This window comes from Arvicola amphibius, chromosome X, assembly GCF_903992535.2.
Source record: "Arvicola amphibius chromosome X, mArvAmp1.2, whole genome shotgun sequence".
In the NCBI taxonomy this organism is placed as follows: domain Eukaryota; kingdom Metazoa; phylum Chordata; class Mammalia; order Rodentia; family Cricetidae; genus Arvicola; species Arvicola amphibius.
The window spans coordinates 89,303,938-89,323,735 of NC_052065.1; the positions used below are offsets into that span (position 1 = coordinate 89,303,938).

Consider the following 19,798-nt stretch of genomic DNA (forward strand, 5'->3'; position numbering starts at 1 on the left):
AGGCATGCATGTGCTACACAGACATGAATGCACATGATCAAAACGCTCACTCACATTCATAAAATAAAGTAGATAAATATAAAATAATTAAAAATATTTTCAGCAAAGCCTTCTTTGACTAATAAATTATGAAGAGTGAAAAATCAGCAAAGGATCTCAAAATTTGCTACTTGTTTTATGTTTGGAGAAGGACAGTCTCATCTAACAATTGTAGATTGACTTGTAGTTATATATATCTTAATTTGCATTTTTAGTTTTTATAATTTTTATTTTTTTACATAGGCATTTTATATATAGGCAAAACGCATACACACACACACACACGCACACACATATGTATATATATATATGTGTGTGCGTGTGTGTGTGTGTGTGTGTGTATTATGTGAGACCCTGGTGCCCATGGAGGTCAGAGGAGAGTATTGCATCCCTTGGAACTGGAGTTATATAAAGTTGTGACTGGCCATGTGGGTGCTGGAATTGAACCTGGGTCCTCCAAAAATAGTGGGTACTTCTTAACTGAAGAGTCATCTATCCTGTTCCAATTTACGTTTTTTAAAATGGCAAGAAGTTGTTTTTTTGTGTGTGTGTTTTAGTTTGTTAATCACTAGATATTTCTGGAATTTGCAAAGAAAATATTTTGAAATAAAATAAGACTGTGAAAGGACCTATTTAAAAAGAGTTTAGCTATATCCTAAGTCATTTTACTAATGCTTCTATTTAAAAAGAGTTTAGCTATATCCTAAGTCATTTTACTAATGCTTCTATTTTTAGGTATACATTTTTTTCCTAATTCTTCGGATTCTTGACACTTGGTTAACCCCACACATTACACAAAATCATATATACTCTAATAATACTTTAGATTGTGTAATATAAACAAGTTCTATAATGTGAGTTATAATAGGTATTTTGGTGTTTTTTTTTCATGAGAGCTCAAGACTTCCCTTTTCCCCAGAGAAACTAAGTTTAATCAACATTCCTTCTTATAACTGCCTTTGAAAAGAAAAACAAGAAAGAAATACAATTTAAGCTAGCTGCCATTACACTTTTGTATAGAAAACTCTGATGTTTATTCAGAAACTTGCAACAGATTAACACATGTTAGTAGAATTATTCTTAGTACATTATCTACAAGAATCTACTTCTCATTCTCTCAGCTTACCAAGTTGACATGGCTAACCACAAGTTAGTTTGGCTGTTAAGCAATGTTAGCAACATTTGAGAGTAGTAACCAAGAGATCTTGGTCCTAGATAGATATGTTTAACAAAGCTATAATTTGAAATCTTTTTCTTGTTTGCATTTTATTCCTTTTAGATGATACTTACCTTGCCTTCTCATTTTCCCACATACTGGTAGAATAAACTATGATAAAAGATATGGAAATACAGTCAGCTATTCTGTTTCATGAGTTCTACATTCATGGATCCAAATAGCCATGACCCGAAGATTCATAAAAATAAATAATTGCATTTGTACTGAACTTGTGCTGACTTCTTGTCAGTATTCCCTAGACAATATAGTATAGATATTATTTACATATTTATATAGCATCCACATTTAATTAGTTAAAAGTCATTTAGAAATGATTTAAAGTATCCTAGAGAATGTGTATAGGGTACAGGCAAATTTAAGGTAATCTTATATTAAAAATAAGCTTGAACATCTGAAAGGTTTTGCTTTAGAGGTGTGTTGTAGCATTCTGGAACAATTCCTTTATGGATACTGAGAGATAACTCTACCTGCAAAGATTACAGATGCAAGTAAGTGTAAGCCATTGCTGTAATATCACTGTGAAGGCCCTTTCCTTACATTAAGTCAGAGTGTGTTTTTTGTCCCCCTTGGGATGTTAAGGAGGGGAGAGAAAAAAATTTGTGATCCTTATTCTTGCAAACTAGTCAGTCTGCCTCCTCAACTTGCATAGCGCTAATTGTTCCTAATGAAAGAAAAGTAACATTTTTAGGCCCCACTTGTAGGAAAACTTTTAAATAGAACTGGCCTAAGGGCATTTTTCAAAATAAAATCTAAATAATGCAAGATTGTTAGCAGGAACTGTGTCAGGGCTGGATTATATGACTAATAAAAATCAACTTGAATCTCAGACAATCAGGGAGCCTTGATCACACTTCTACTAGGTCAGCCATGGTGACAAGAGGACTCAAACTCGGCCTTGTCTTTGAGTTCCAGGGACCTTGGGTATCACCAACAACTTCATCTTAGGGCTTGTTCATGGCTTAACAAGCAATTTGTCAGCCTCAATTGACATGCAAGTGACAAGAGCCAGAGGGAGTCCATCCAGGGTCCTGGACTAAGGTTGTTTGTGTGTTAAGGGTTAGGGAGGATTGAACCCTCTCCTCCTGCAACTCATCAGCCACCTTCAGGGTGAGTCCCCTGCCCTTACGGTCACCCCAAGTTAATACAAGTACTGCTGGCAGGGTCTAAATCGTTTAATCTTCGGAGAATGAACACATGAGAGCATCTCTTGTGCCTGAAAACCTTTTCCTGGAGGTCTGGGTTTTATTAGAGGAAACATTTGTCTAAGAAGCCCCCAGAAAATTTAGTGGACCATCATTAACCCTTTGACCTCCAAAGTTATGACCTTTGTCTTGTAGCTAGTATTTTATGGTACCTGGAAGTTGTTTTTTTCATCCATTTTCCTTTTTGTATCTAATTCAGTGTATCTTTTTGATCCTTTCAAACTTTCCTGGTCCTCTGGTATTAGATTTGTTCCCCAAATTACCACGTTCTAAAGATTTCCTGTCAAGTAGCAGTCCTGACCTTGTGGCCTACCTCATCCCACTGCAAATATAGTAGTGATTGCTTGTGATAGTTATATACTATCATTGTTAGTATTTATTGGTGATATAGATAGCAATGTAAGCTATACTAAAATTCTGATTTTGTAGTTAAAGTGTATTGAATACCTAATATTTAACAAATAATATGCTGGGTATTTTAGATATTTTATTTGACACTATTGTCTGGAAAGGGCATGCATTTTTACATTTCTACTTTAAAAATATAAACCAACTTTTAGGTTTTAATTGAAAGATCTTTTGAGAATTTAATATGGAAAATATTTTTACATCATTCTTAGCCCTCATTATCTTTTAACTCTACCTATGTACCACCCATTTCTACTTCCTCTCATATTCATGAACTCTTCTTTAATTATTCTCTTTGTCTTTGTCCACCTGTCTGTCTGTCTTTCTCACACACATTCACATGCCACACATACATATGCATATGCCTGCTGATTGTATTTACTGTTGCTTGTATGCACATTTTTTAGGATTGACCACCTGGGATTTGATAATCCACATGGGAGCTCATCCCAGAGAAAAACTAAATCTCTTTCTCTTGGCAGCCATTAACTTCCTATAGACAGGGACTTGAAAGATTTCCCACACCCAAGTTAATATACCACCTGGTGTCTCATTTCGGCGAGCCTATTTTTTTTATTTTTATTTTTTTTTCAGCGAGCCTATTTTTAAGATTTTGTGGGTATAGCTTTCCTGTCAAATAAAGAAGACATGATCTCATAGCAGACATCCTTGTCCTCTGGCCCTTACAATCTTTCTGCCCCTTCTTCAAGAATGTTCCCCGGACCTTACATTAAGGGGTAATGTTGTTGGTGTATCACTTGGAGTTGAGCACTCCCCAGTCAGCTGAGCTCCCCATTTTGACTTAATGGTTTCTGTCTGCTATAAATATAAATGTTTGATCACATTTATTTGTAAACCTGATGTGTACAGCCATCTGCTTTCCTGTGTTTTGTTTGTTTGGGATGTTGTAAAATTTCAATGAATGACCACTAAACAGTAGGCATAGCACCAACCATTTGGGGCCATCTTCAAATTTGTGGTTGGCATATTAATTCCATCTGATATAGGATTATACAACTACTTCACTTTGAAGAGCTACACTTGACACTTTGTATTTCTCTCAGTGAGTTAATGTTAATTTAGATGTGGTCCTGAAATATCCTCCAGAAAGAAAGACTAAACACTTCTGCCGTGATTTGCAGTTGCCCTTCTTAGCCTTGTCAAGTTGCTTCTGATCTCTTCTCTCATACATTGCCATTTACCCCCTTGTGATTGACATTTTCTGGTCTGCATAGTGAAACATCATGTATACAAAGAGGCAAAGATAAAATATTTATTCATTTGTTTGAAATTAACCAAACTAATCAAATGTATTTTCATCTTTGTATTTCTATTTTCATTTATGTATGTATCTGTGTATGCGGTATGAATGTGGGTACATAACCATTTTTTGCATGTGTATGTGTGTTTATGTGGGTATGCAGGAAACACATGTAAAGGTGGAGATGTCAGGTTGATGCCAGGACTTACCCTTGTTCAATTATGCGGTACCTATACCCAACTTTCAGGAAAGCAAAATTTTCAACCCTAGATATCCTCATTTAATAACTTCATCAATTCGCGTCATTTCTAAAGTGGCCAGATGACATATTTTAGTGTTTAAATTTCATTGGAGTTATAGTGTTGGTGGTCAGGATTAACTCCACTTAGCCACATTATAATAGATAAGATGCTTTCTTTTTGTTAATTTTATTTTTTAAAAAAATATTATTTATTATTTATTTTATTTTTATTGTAATTGATTCTAAATACACCCAAAATTAAAATGTAGTCTTATCACTCTCCCCTTTCCCTTTCCTCCCTCTAGCCTCCCCATGTCTCTTTCCTACAGTTCCTCCTATTTCCTTCTTCCCTCTCAAACTGATAGTTTCTTTTTCTTTAATTATTATCATTATATCCATATAGATGCACAAATATATAAATCCAATCTTCTGGATCTACTTTTGTTGTTTATGTGCATATGGTTTCAGGGCTGGATTCTTTTGTATTGGGTAACTTATTAGGCCTTCATCCCTAGAAGAAGCTATTTCTCCCTTTCTTAGTCTAATGACTATTAGTTTAATAGTCTAATGACTATTAGTCGACTATAGAGCTTTGTCTAGGGGTAGGATGTCCAACCACTAGCATATTTCAAGAAGCACTTTATACACCTATGTATGTTTTTAGGGTGAATTTCTTGTAGGAAGACTTCCCGTGAACATGGGAAGCCCCAATTCATGGTATCATCTTCAGGGGTTAGTCCTCCTAGGTGATTGTAGATCCTGTCAAGGCAACAGTTATAGTCAACTATTCAAACAAGAAAAGGGGCTCCCTTTCTCCTGAGACATCCAAATATAGGAGTCCAGATTGTTACTTCAGACAACTGTGGTCACCACTAATTGACTCTTGGGCATGAAAAACAATTTATATTGTGATAAGTAATGATGATCTCAAACTCAACTAGAAATACATATTTCTGTTAATTTAGTGATTCTACCCTTGGGACAGAAGTTAGAAAGTTGTGTATAGAAGTATGTATATTCACTACAATCATTTTATGATAATAAAAATGAAAGCAAAAGAAATGCTACATATGTTAACAGGTGTCCTTTGTGTGTCAATCTTGGTTCCGATATGTATCTTAGAGGATGAAATGTTAGGGGTAGAAGGCACTGTTAAGTTCAACAATCTCCGGGAGAACTGTCAAACATAGTTGAAGTGTAGAAATGGCTATAACCACAGTTCTGGCAAAATTCCCCCAGATTTCTTTTCAGTTTCAAGCAAGCAATATTGATTGCTAGGAGAGAAGTCTCCCAGTGTTACAGGTTCATAGATCGCTACATCTTACCTTCACAGCTCTGTATCTATCTCATAATCAGGAATGTTCTCCATACCGTTCTTGCTCCACACCATTCTGTTGGTTGAAGAAGAAAGTTGCTATGTGTTGATTTGATGCTGTTTCTCATCTTTAGGCAATGCCCTAAATGAGAAAGTCAATACTCCTGAAATGTATAGAGTACAGAAGTTATAAACAGCCAATAAAGCCGTTTTCTTCTTTCTCTCTTCCTACAGGAACTCCACATACTGCATGAAGGTGTCAATGTCCTTGACTGTTGCCGAGAATGAATCAGGCCTCTGTTACAATAGCAAGATCCGCTACTTAGAGAAATCTGAAGTTACTAAAAGAAAAGAGATCTCCTGCCCAGATATGGAAGACTTTAAGAAGTCTGATCAGGAACCTGATGTTGTATGGTACAAGGTAACTCAGCATAGTGTCAAATAAACATTTTTTAAAGCCTTAATTTATAGCAGCCTTGGGGATGGGCATTTTATTACCAGTTTTGGGTATTAAACAGCTTGCTGAGAAGAATCAACAGATTTACAGCAAAATAACTTAGAAGTGTGACTCCTATATGTCACTGATTTTTTTGTGGTTTTACATCAGCAAATGTCAGCAGCTATCCCAATTTCCCCAACTGTTAAGAAATAAAATTTCCACCCCAGCAAAGAAGGGTAAAGATTTAGATAAAACGTAAAACAAATTAGTTTATTGATATAGGTATATTGTGTACCATGAAGAAGAAAAGTAGCAATAGCACCTATGACAAATAACCACTGTTACCATGATGTACAGTGTGAACTACTGCAGTGGAGACAGAAGTGACCGGTGGGCTTTGTTCTATTCATGTGAACACAGGAGTATGAATAACCAGGCATAAGCTATATTCAGAGGTTCAATGGAAGGACATTGTATGAGGAGTATATTTACTGAGGTAGAGGCAATATTGCAGGAACCAACAGGAGAGGAAGCTGTTAATTGTTACTCCTCGAACCCAGCAAGAGTGAAAGTGTTCTTTCAAGAGTAATAGCTTGAGAAGAACATATGAAGATGGTAGACAAGAAAAGAGAGGCTAGAATAAGTAACATGGGCCTTCTTAACACCTGCCTGCATTTCTGAGGTTAGTTGACCCCTACTCCCATTAGAACACAGGATAAAAGCAATAGGTAGAATCAGGCCTTCAGGTGCACTGGGCCTAGACTATAGCACAAAGGGCAGGCAGTGTAGGGAAGCAGAGAATAATTACACAAGTCTGTCATTGAATTCTTGCTGAAATCGTGGATGATACTTATAGCCCTGAAACATTTTCTTTTCCTTCCTTTCTTTCTTTTCTTTCTTTCATCCTTTCTTTTTTCATTCCTTGTCTTTTTATTTCTTTCTTTCCTCTTCTGTCTTTCTTTGGGGGAGGATTTTAGAGACACTGTGTCTCTGTATAGTCATAGCTGTCCTGGAAATAGCTCTGTAGACCAGGCTGCCCTTGAACTCACAGTGATCTGCCTGCCTCTGCCTTCTGAATGCGGAATGAAAGGTGTACACCACCCCTGCCCAGATGAAAACATTTTCTTGACCACAGAAGTCGCTACTCTATATAGATTTTTATATGATAGTTACAGGTGATCAAGTACATTTTTTCCTAGGTGATGTGCACATTATTGGACCAAATTACAAAAGAGTTGAATTTGGTGGTTTCTGCAGGATTGTGTGACCCTACTCTTCCTGTGGATTCCTATACCTGAATATTTAAAGCTGCTAGGACATTTTACCTTTGGAAACTTTTTTGTTTTTACACCTGGAGGTACTCACCAGCTCATACTAAGAGTATGTACTCAACTATGACTTCTGCTCTTTTTTTTCTTAGCAGAGATAGTTATTACAAATAACACTCATTCCTTCAGGCAGACCATAAATAATTCAATGGGACCTTTCATGCTATCGTCAACCTCCTTCGTATATCTTAAGTAATTCTTATATGCCATTCCCTGTAATTAGCTTGTTCTCTACCTTATCTCATCTAAATCTCAGTACAACTTTGTGTGGTGAGAATTTTATTTATTAAAGAGGAAAGCAGGAACTTGGATAGATGTAACACTTCTAAATTTACAGTGCTCTGTGTTCAAGGCACTATAACTTGAGAGACCATTTTCTTGATTACTATGCTTTTCTACAGTGATTCAGTCTTGATCATAGACATTTCTATAAGAAGCATGGTGGGTGCAGACCAGACATGTGCCCCCCCAAAAAATAACAAAAAATTACTTCAATTTTATAGGAGGGAAGGGGGGAGTCCACCTACCCCAGAGTGAGCAACTGGAGGTAAAATCAAGCTTAGCAGGCTCTCTGTATAATCATTCCTTCTACCTCATCTTCTCATCTTCTGCTAGCTCCCCCCTTCCCCTTTCTTTAGGACTTTCACACCTCCAGCCACTTAGTCCTTGGGAAGTACTACTCCTCCCACTCCTCACCAAATGGATCAATAAATCAAGAACAAAAGGATTTCTAAGCTCTGCCTGAATAATAATGTCTAAAATTTAGCTTACTAATTTAAATTTATTTTAATTGATCAAAAAGTATAAAATTGTGCATATCAGTTGCCTGTTAACTATTATATAAATTTTGCAATGTTTATATTAATTTAAAGTATTCTGTCTCCTCAGGCAATTATCATTTGTTTGTGGCAAGAGCATTCAAAGTCCTCTCTTTAAGTTATTTTAAATGTTCAATACCTTGTTGATTATAGTAAAATAACTGTAAAATAATAGTATAGCATAAGTTATTGATCCTGTATGAATGGAATTCATGCAGTTACCCCAAATTTCCCCCCTTTACTGTGAGTTCTCCTCACAACTTCTATGAGGTAAACTTTTTGCTTTCCACATGTGAGTGAGATAATTTGCTACATTTCTTCCTGGTCCTGACTTAGTTCAGTTAATCTAGTAATTTCTAGTTCTAGCCATGTTGTCACAAATGACGGGATTTCCAACCTATTCATGGTTAGCATACACTGTATCTGTATAACAAACATATTGTCTTTATTACCAGTATCCCCTCCCCGACTTTTGCCTTCAGTACAATTTACCCTTTTCCTTTGTGATACTAAATGCTTGTTCTCCATATTAGCTCAATTCTTAGAACTACTATTTAAATATATTATACCCATTTTGTAGAATAAGGGACTAGAGAATCAGAACAGAAAAGCAACATAGTAGTGTGTGTGTTACTTTCATTTTGGATTTGATACTAAAGAACCTCTGAGATTTCAAGTGTGTGGTTGACCATTGATTCTCATATGAAGTTTCAAGCAAATCCCAGAAGATGTTTTGAGGTATTAAAAAAAAAGTGGTTCATTCTTGAAGTCACTTATTTCAGTACCTTACTCTGCCCTCTTTTTAGGTCTCTGAATTCCATACCTAGCAACATAGTAAGCGACTTGTCTCTGGCTACAGAATCACTATATAAAGTAAAGGATATATTTGTATAGAGTTTATTCTCAGACAAATCCTAATCTTGATATATCTAATGTCTTATTTCTAGTGTTTTGCAGTGAGAATATATTTTTTCACCATCATCTTTGTAGCTATCATTTCAAATATGCAATCTTAAATCTGGCTTTCATTCTGTTCATCACTTTTTTCTTAACCTTCTGTCTGATACTATTACTCTGACTTTCTCTTGTGAGTTTCCAAGACTCTGTGCAATATGTTGGTGGTGGCCTCTGGTGGCTATCATTTCCTTCCAGCCTATAATCACAGGATCAAAGCTTAGCTGGCAGCACTGTTCATAAATGTTTATAAAACGAATGAGTAAGGCCATCCCTCCTATACATATAATGCGTGGTATAAAAGTAAGTAGCTTACTTGACTTCTCTCTGAATCTCATTGGCCAACAGAAGGAGGAGAGGAAAAGGGGCTACACTTTAGAAATTCTGCCTGATACTACATGAATGAAGGCTAGATGCTTGGGCACAACAGTGAATGGCTTTTATTACCATTTAGAAATAAGAGGCAAAGCATCTTCCTTACTGAACTAAAGATAACACTCAATACCCCCCTCATTCACTGAGAACAATTTTCCAAAAAGTATCAAGTCTCTTTACTTGATATTTTTGCTTAAATTTTTTACTTTAATTTTTATTAGAGTATTTTATTAATATATATTAATTATACATCATTGGTTCCATTATAACATTTTCACACATATATAGAATACATTTTTGCTATCCCCCACCATTATCCTCTTTTGACCCTTGACCCATTCCTTACCATTTCTTTACTTTCCTCAGCAAGTCCTATATTTAATTTATTCAATTTCTAAATGAAAAGGTCCTCTAGAGCTTTTCTAGAACACTAACAGTGCAAACACAAAATATACTTTGACATTCAATATTCTTCTAGTTTATGTATTTGTCTCAATTTGTGGCCCAATTTTAAGGAGGTAAAGGATAGCAGTTTGAAATTTCTTGTTTCTGTTATATATCTATGTGATTATGAATGTTTGCCATTAGTTGTAATTGATACCAACTGAGAATAAATGAATTAGTACTTGTTAGTGCATTTCTTCAGTGAATCATTGGTTCAGTGCTTACATTCTGGGTACCAACCTAAGTAAGACAGTATTCTAGGAGCTGGGATAGGTGTAGTGACCAAAGTAAACACATTTCCCTTAAGATAATATATAAATAAACTGGCTCTTCTCAACTCTCTAGAAAGTATCTGCTTCAATTAAAACATGTAAAAATAGCTTCTAGTTGTGAGTAATAGCATCTTTGTATTGAGTAAAGGGAAATACAATGTTTTTCACCAAAAGTAAAACTTTAAACTAAAGATTACTAAATAGCTTCTCAACATTCTATAGACAACAGTCTTTTAAAAAATTTATTTGCTTTTTAAAAATCTATCTTTTCTCATTTTATATACTAATCCCAGTTCCCACTCCCTCCCCTTCTCCGTTTCCTCTACCTTCTCCCCCATCCCACCCCTACATCCACTACTCAGAAAGGGTAAGGCTTCCCATAGAGAGTCAAGAAAGTTTAGCACAATGCTTTGAGGTAGGACCAAGGCCCTCCCCATTATATCTAGGCTGAGAAAGGTATCCCTCCATAGGAAATGGGTTTCAAAAAGCCAGTACAAGCAGTAGGGATAAATCTTGACCTCACTGCCAGTGGTCCCACAGTCTGCCCCAGCCATACAACTATAATCCATATTCAGAGGGACTAGTTTGGTTCTATGCTTGTTCATTCCCTGTCCTTCTGGGGTTGGTGAGCTCTCATTAGCTCAGGTAAAATGTTTCAGTGAATGAACCCTTCATGGTCTTAACCTCTTTGCTCATATTCTCATTCCTTCCACTCTTCAACTGGATCTTGGGAGCTCAGTCCAGTGCTCCGATGTGGTTCTCTGCCTCTGTTTTCATCTGTTGTTGGACAAAGGTTCTATGGTAATTGTTGGGAGCAGTGAGACCCCAGATCCTGAATTTCTTGTAATCCCCTGATCTGAGTGACTACAGCTGTTCTGAGCACGAGACCTTCAGGAGTTCCTGATTGCAGGAGAGTGGTTTCTGGTGGGTTTGGCTGGGGGCGTGGATATCTCTATATAATCTGCCCCAGAACACAATAAAGGGGTCATTCTTGGGGAATTCAAGGATGACCACTGTCGTTGTCTCTCTATCTGTGTGAGTCTTTGTGTTTTTTTAACCTCCTGCCCCTTGCCCGAATCTCGTGAACTGGGTTCAAGCGCACCAAGTGCAGACACGGGGGCGCGGTGCAAGGCAGGTAATATTTAAGATAACTATCAGTCTGACTACAGGGCAAGGCCAGTTCAGGTACCCTCTCTTCTATTGCTTAGGGTCTTAGCTGGGGTCATTCTTATGGATTCCTGGGAAATTTTCTAGACCCAGGTTTCTTGCTAACCCCATCATGGCTCCCTCAATCAAGATATCTCTTTCCTTGCACTCATATCTGTCCTTCCTCCAGTTCAACTAGCCCATTTCCCCAAGTTCTCCTCAACCCTCCCCTTCTCCTCTCTCTCTTCCCCTTTTACTCTTCCTTCTAACCTCTGCCCCCAAACTCCCTTAAGTTGTTTTAAAATTATGTTTATTTATGTGTGAGTCAGTTCACACACTTTCCATAGCACATGTGTGGAGACCAGTGGATAACATGTGAAAGTTTATTCTCTGGTTCTACCATATGGGTCCTTAGGATTGAACTTAGATCGGTAGGCTTGGTGCAGTTATCTTTACATGATGAGCCATCTGACTGGCCCCATAATTCTGAAGTATTACAAAGGAGTCTTATCACTTTGCATGGTACATGGTACAAGAAGCATTCTGCATTCTGTGCTTTTATGATTGGGTCTCAGCATTTTAGTGAGCCTTGTTTCTAGGTAGATACCATCACACATACCTATGGTCTTTATTCTTATCTTTTACTATCAAGGAAGGCAGGCTAGATGTCTTACAAGGGCTATTTTTCCTCCTACAATTCAAAGGCTAGTGGGAGTTATAGTGTTTAATACTCAGTCCAGTTTCTGTTCCCTAAGAGCTATGATTCTGTGTCATTGCAGTACTTGGGGTGGATGTTTCCTCCACGACTGTCTGAAGATTCTGAGAACTGCTGAGCTTCAGTTTGTTTAGGTGGTTTTTTTTGTAAGAATGATAATGATGACTTTAAACCCCTTTTGGTGACAGACTGTAACAGATGGCTCAGCTCTAGAATTATAACCGTTTAAAATGCAGTTTCTAGAGTCTTCTAGAAATGCAATTCTCAATAATTGGTGGATAACTAATCTGAAAAAAAAGACTACTGAGTTAACAGTCATAGAATGAGAGTTGGGATTTATTGCATAATTTTAACATACAATATGTTATAATACAGGACATTTATATGAATTGTCCCATTTAATCTTTGTCATCTCAATACATATTATTGCTCCCAATTTTTAAAAATAGAGTCAGCAACTAACTGCTCAGAAGCACAAAACTGGTATTCTTATTCAAGTGTTCAAGTACAGAACTATTCTTTTCTACTATGGTCTATTATTATCGACATTAAGATTGAAGATGTGATTGGAAGATTAGAATTCAGGAGGGGAAAGACTCCTTGGAGTGAGGTATTCTAGTTTTTTTGGTTTAGGGTAGAGGTAGGACTGATGAGGTTGAGGTTCATTCCCAGTTCATACTGTGGTCTCAGCCGTCCTGTCTTCATATTACAGAAAACATGGGTTTCCTGAAGACCATGAAACAGATGAATAGATGCCTCAAGGGACAGTACACAGTGCAGGCGAAAGGAGAGAAGTCGTCATAAGGGGGTGAATTTTATCTACTCAGATATAAGTGATTTGAGGGTCAGAAGTCATTGACGGGCCTTCATCCACACAGCTGCTTGGTGATTAATCCTCAGAATCAGGTGAAATATTTAAATCAACCCTCATGATCTTCTGGCCATGAGGAATGAATTGTGTGTTCCAAATGGCAGTAAATGAACCATGACGACCATAACAAATGGATTTAAAAACTTTTCATGGGTATGAAGATGATATCTCTCAAGTAGATTATGAGTACAGGGGAGAAAAACTCCAAGATCTAAATGAGTCAGCCAACAAGTTATTTCAAGAGACTACGCGAATAAATGTCTCTTTTGTGCATTCAGCTCTCCCAATCTAGCAACTGCTTGCATGAGGTGTCTGTATGCAAAGGAGGGCAAAAGGGAAAGAAACAGGGTTTATAGACTGGCATTCGTTGTGCAAGGATATCTTATGGAAACCTGCTCCACGAAGGGGGAGCCAGCTATAAAATAAAGCTGGATGCTAAAGAACTAGAGCTAGACAACTTCTACAAGTCTGACCCTTACCAAAGTCTTCAAGTTGATGCGGTTTATTTCAATAGAACTAGGGCCAATATATAGGAGGGAATGTAAACCAGGTGAATATTCAGAATTTTATGTGTTTGAGGTTTTTTCGGTGGTTTTACTAACTGTTCTTAGAAGAGCAGTTATTGTTCTGTGATCTGTGCACTTAAAATTTTTTCACTCAATGGTCTGTCACAATAAATCAGGGATGAGACAGTGAAATGTGGCAATATGACATGCCCTCAGGGCAAGTAGGGGGCAGAAGTGGTGTAATGACATCATTAAACTCAGCAGCCAGTATCTTAGAGAAGAAATACTTCAAATAAGTGGAGTCAAAGCCTAGAAAACATCTGCAATTCTATATGATGCAAAAATAATTGTTTGAATAGTAGATAGCTGGGAACAGACAGAGAGTCATCCATGATGGGGATGGTAAAGATACTTTATACAGGCTCCTCCAATCAAAATACAGTTCCACAGCTGGGCGGTGGTAGTGCACGCCTTTAATCCCAGCACAGAAACAGAGGCAGGAAGATCTCTGTGAGTTCAAGGCCAGCCTGGTCTACAAGGGCTAGTTCCAGGACAGACTCCAAAGCTACAGAGAAACCCTGTCTCGAAAAACCTAAATGAAAATAAGTAAGTAAGTAAGTAAGTAAATAAATAAATAAATAAATAAATAGAATACCTTCATCCATCTGTAAGATTAGTGTTAGAGTGCCCTCTTTGGAGCCGTGCATATTCGGGCAGCTGAAGTATTATTTTACTGGCAGATAGTTAGCTAATTAGTAAGGATTTAGTTTTATCTGATTAGTCCAGTAGCAACAAGGCTTATTTAACAGGACAAGTGACTCTAGAGAGATATGACCCAGGATTGGGAAGGTTTCGAAATGGAAAACATTCTCTGCACCAGATGACAACTCTACGTGTTACTTTTGCCTAAGAATGCGATGAATAAAACCCTGCCTCTTGAAAGAAAAGAAAGAAAACAGCAACAACAACCAAAAAGAAAAAAAAAAAACAAAATCCAAAACAAGACAAGCCAACAACAAAAGACAAGCAAACAAACCTGGCCTTTGTGTCATGGCAAATCAGATGGTACTTAATATTATCCCCATAATAGGAAATGCAGAATTGAGACTTAAAGAAGTTGGTAAACCCTGAATTTCCACCTAGCGTTATTTTCACCCAAGCCTAGTTTTCTTTTTCATCTTTACCACATGGTCTGCAGAGGAATGAAGATGATGTGAAGACATTCTCAAAAGTCGTGGTTTTACAAACAAACGTACTTCCGCTGGATACAAGGAGTCATTTAGATATCTAAATGACAAGTTAGAAAGTACACACGACTGTCTAGATTTATCTCAAAGGACATGCAGGGATTCTAGCCTATTCATCAGGAACTATTTTTAAGTCCTCTACATATTTTAGCTTTTACTTCCTGTATGGAGGGGGCCGGGAATCTGTGGTCAGTAAATGTAAAAGTCGTTGTAACTAATTACATATGGATTTTCCCCAAAATGACATTAGAAAATGAGGCCATTTATCTTTGAATAAAATAAGTGTGTGGGCTTTTGCCTGCCCCCACCACCTCTATGTGAGGGCTGAGCAGCTCGGCTTTCATTTTCCTTTCCTCTCAAAATGCCCAGAGGGACCATATTTTTGTTTAATGACCTTCAGAATGATTCTTTAGAAATCTGAGGCTATCAGTGTTGGAAGCAATGCGAACATAATTGTGGATTATTGTTGTATGACGTTAGTGGCAGCTGGGCTGGTTTTTTCCTCTCTGTTTAGACTTTTCTTCATTTTCCCAGAAACCTTATATCCCAAGGTTTAGCTCAGAAGCAAATCTCATATAGGTGATAAACCTTGCCAGACATGGTATGTAATATAATTTCAGACAGACTCTTAACTGTTCTTCAGAAAGACTCCAGGGAGTAAAACAGTCTTATATCTAGAGGTCCTCCGTTGTATTACTTTTACTTCCTCTCTGAAAGTGTGTTTGGATAGCTATACTGGACATATCTCTTGAATATTATACCTATGAACTTAAGTGCCAATTTTTATGCTTTGTTGCCAAATCTCCTGCTAACAGGAAGAAAAAGTTATAGTGAAAAAGTAATAAATGGGTACTTGCTCTCGCAAATAATTTATAAACACTTACAGGCACTCACAGCTGGGGACTGAAAATCAACACTGATTCCAACGTTTTGTGAGTGCTTGAAATATGTCTACGGAATGTAGGGGTTAGGAAGAGTGGATGCAGATGTTAGTTACATACACCACAGTGGGTGAAATGGAAAAGTACTTTCGACTATTGTCCACATAATTGGCTTTGTAATCAATTTTATTGTTGTCTCAACTGACAGACTCAGAAAGTAGAAGACAAAGTAATTTTATCTGAACTGTTCAGTATTGCTTTATAGCGGCCACTGTGCTTCCATTCTTGCTTTCTACAATGTCTGGATAACAATTTGGTTGAAAATGTCCAGTTGGCAGCAGAGAGACCTGGAACAATAAATAAAAGTAGTTTAAGAAAATCCCAAACCAAAGCTTCTTGCCTGGTTGCCATGTGTTTGTCCCTCACGGGAAAGTATTGTGCCTTTTTTTCTTGGAAAGTCCGAAGTGGTAGCAAGACTCCCCCACCTCCCCATCAGAAGAAAATGACAATTTGTTTCAAAATAAAAAATTTCTTCTCTCATCATGTATCAATAATTTCACCCAGCCATTGATTTCTCTATGCTATTACTATTGGAAAGTACGTCTTCATTTCCTTTCATTTCTAAGGAAATCCTGTTGATTTTTCTATGATGTTACTATTGCAAAGTATACCTATGTTTCATTTCATTTCTAAGGAAATAATGAGTTCTAGTTTTTTAGATTCTCTTCTACAACTTTTGACCACAAGGAAGATTTTGAGATATAAACATTAAGGTTTATGTTTGTTTTCATTTTAGTTTTTTTTTCTTTTTTTCATTTTAATTTTAAAACAGAAAGTATTTAATGAAATACTTATAAACATCGCTACTAATATAAGAGCCTGTTATAAATGTTAAGCAATACTTCATATTCCCATCAAGTATGGTACATAGCCAAATGAACCATAGTCCCTTAAGACTCTTAGGAAACACCCATATCAGTTTAAAAAATAGCAAGACATTAAAGTAATATTTAGCAGCTCTTAATATTACTCTGTGTGACTCTTGTATTTTTGGAGCTTGTATGCTTTTCTGTTTTTGCTTAGAACCTCTGAAGTTCTCTTGCTTTTGGAATCGGGTTTGTAAATTGGCTCTTGATGTTGTAACTAATGATATTTGAACTGGACACAATACTTGCTTGGACATTATTTAAACTTCTTAGTTACACATTTGAAAGACTATGTGGAACAATGTAATTTTACCGTGCCAATTCTAAGACTTAGCAGTGCGAATATTCATTTCTCACTTACTTACAAATATTTTCCTTGCAGGAATGCAAGCCAAGAATGTGGAGAAGCATCATAATACAGAAGGGAAATACTCTTCTCATTCAGGAAGTTCAAGAAGAAGATGGAGGAAATTACACATGTGAACTTAAATATGAAGGAAAACTTGTAAGACGAACAACAGAACTGAAGGTTACAGGTAGGAGCTGCTTCTACCAAAGTGTGACAAATGCAAGTTAATTTGGATTTGGTTTGATGGGGAAGAGTTATATTTAAAGAGACAAGACAACTTTCTGTGGATTTAGAATTGGCAGCAGATCAAGCTGTTGGAAACATCACTTTTAATAAGTTGCACTGAATTAAAGATACATTGGAACATGCAATTGGAGGTCAAGGACTCTGGCTGCCTGTGTGTTCTCTGCTGTTATATAATATTCTTAATTCTTCAACCTGCCATTGATTGCCAGTGTAGAACTCTGAAGAGATATGCTGGAATCATTTTGAGATATTGCCTCATATGTAGAATCCCCATCTAGGTGAAGGCTGTCTTTAAATTGAGGTTCTGTTGGTATTTTGGAATGAAATCTGTTGAATTGCATTTACACACAATTAATTATAAGTTAGGATTCTTAGATAAAGAAACTCCAAGTAAAAGTGAGAACAAATAAGTAAAAATTCATGAGAGTATAAGAGACAAACTCAGAATATTCTTACCTGACAAATGTTTTAGTAATTAATTTTCAGCAATATAGGATGGAATCTAAAACTATTATAATATTTCTCACATGCCAAGAGATAGTGCGACAAAACTTAATTTTCTTTATTCATCTGCAAATCTTGGTTAATTTACCTGTTAGACAGTCCTTACATAAAATTCTTAGGACCAGAAGTGACTCATAGTTCTGATTTTTTTGTAATTTTTGGAAAATTTAGATATAAATGATGAAACAGTTTGGAGATGAGAGGTGGGTATAAATATAAAATGTATTTGTATTATATTAATATATTTTATGTAAATATTACTGGTTATTTTAAATAAATATATTGATTTATATCAATTTAAATATAAACAACATGTCAGTAATTTTAAATAGTACTTTCTTGTGATCTATTATATGATGTCAGATGTGAACTTTTTGTGGCATTATCTTGGCACTCAATAAGTTTTGGATTTTGTACCATTAAGGACTTGGCATTCAGAATTTTCATTAATTGACTTAAGAGAAATGTAATTAATCATTACCTCTTAAATTACCTAATGGTGGTATCATCCAGTTGACTAATTAAGACATATACTTGCTAATGGTATTTTTCAATCAACTACTTTTGTCTATCTTTGCCTGATCTTTTATGAATAATATTAAAATCAGATGTCTTGATAATCTCTATATTTAGACATATAACTCCTATGTTCAGGTAAATTTTTGATCCCCAAGTTTCAATCCACTATTTCATATTCTATCTTAAGTAATGACCATTTTATTTCTCATAGTCAATTTGCAGAACACCTTCTGTAAAAGCTCAAGCAATTCTTTGAATTAGAAATGCATGTTCTTTCTCTGTATGAGTTTTTAAAGTAACTACTGCTTTAGACTAATCCTAAGTAGCAAAGATCTGCTTTTGATTAGTTTCTGAGTTCTTCAATGTGAAGCAAACTTCCATGACACATTCATGGCAGAAGATTCAATTGCAGGCGTATCATCAATAAGTGACCTGACCATGCACAAGGCATGGTCACTTTGACCATAACCACAGATTCTTATCAGATTCATACTAACTCTTGTGTTTGGTAATCGTTTATTAAGCTTTATGACATTTTAGTTTTTGGCTTGGTTCTAAGCTGAACTATAATAAACCAAGCACAAAGCCTCCTTTACAGTCTCATCTAATGGATTTTGGTGAAAACGATTTGTGTCTTTAGTTTCATTCCAGATCCTGGACAAACAAAGCTAGGGTTGCTTATTTTGGTCAATTATATCACTTTAATTTACAAGTGCCAAATTTCTAAATAATTGAACTATGGATTTAATATTTCATTGGTTACCATGCAGAGGTTCTCAAAAGTTAATATATCTCAGAGTCATGTGGAAGGACCCAGGAAGGGTAATATGAGACTCTTTCACCCAGATTCCCAGACTTTTCCACAAAATTTTAACTTAGTATATCACTTGCGCAATTTACCTTTTTTTTTTTTTTGAGGCAATTCTTTTTTATACTTTTCAAGGAGCAGGAATGCTTTGAAAAAACACAGGAAGAGAGAATGGTGGTTTACCAAAAAAAGGTCAAAATAGATTTGATTTCCTTGTACATACATCGTACAAATACATTCTCACAGTTCCCAAATCATTTCCTATCATTGACTACTCAGGTGGTTGGTTACCAAGGGAAATACGGCAAGGGAGTATATGGACAAAGCAGCATCAATCAATGAAAGCAGTTATGTATTCACTTCAAATTTACTAACTATGTACAACAGATCAAAAATTGAGCTGAGAGCCAGAAAAAAAAAAACAATGAAAATTTCTTTCACTATTATTTTCAGGTCAATCAGTGATAATCAGTCATATGAGAAGATAGAAATATTCAAATTTACTTAAAGAGTTTAAATGCTATTTTTGATGTAGAAACAAAGAAAAGCTCGAGTTGCTATGTGAAAACTGATTCTTTTTTGTAGTATTACGTGCCTTGTGCATTTAGCATTATCAGAGCAATTACAATGATTTAATTTTCATCATTCAAAATCCAAGGCTGGCATCACATTAAATACTAATCATACTTGTTTAGAATCTAGTAGCATAAAAACATGAGAAAACAATTTTAATATGTAAATAACAGT

General features: G+C 36.1%; 1 protein-coding gene across 1 annotated transcript in view; it reads left to right on the forward strand.

Moving 5' to 3' along the window:
• The window catches only part of Il1rapl2 (interleukin 1 receptor accessory protein like 2), a 578,390-nt gene that overhangs the window by 36,921 nt on the left and 521,671 nt on the right, over positions 1 to 19,798 (forward strand). The window contains exons 3-4 of the mRNA XM_038315799.1: positions 5,938 to 6,124; positions 17,008 to 17,161. Of these exons, the coding sequence (XP_038171727.1) occupies positions 5,938 to 6,124; positions 17,008 to 17,161 (341 nt within the window). The remainder of the gene's footprint in view (positions 1 to 5,937; positions 6,125 to 17,007; positions 17,162 to 19,798) is intronic.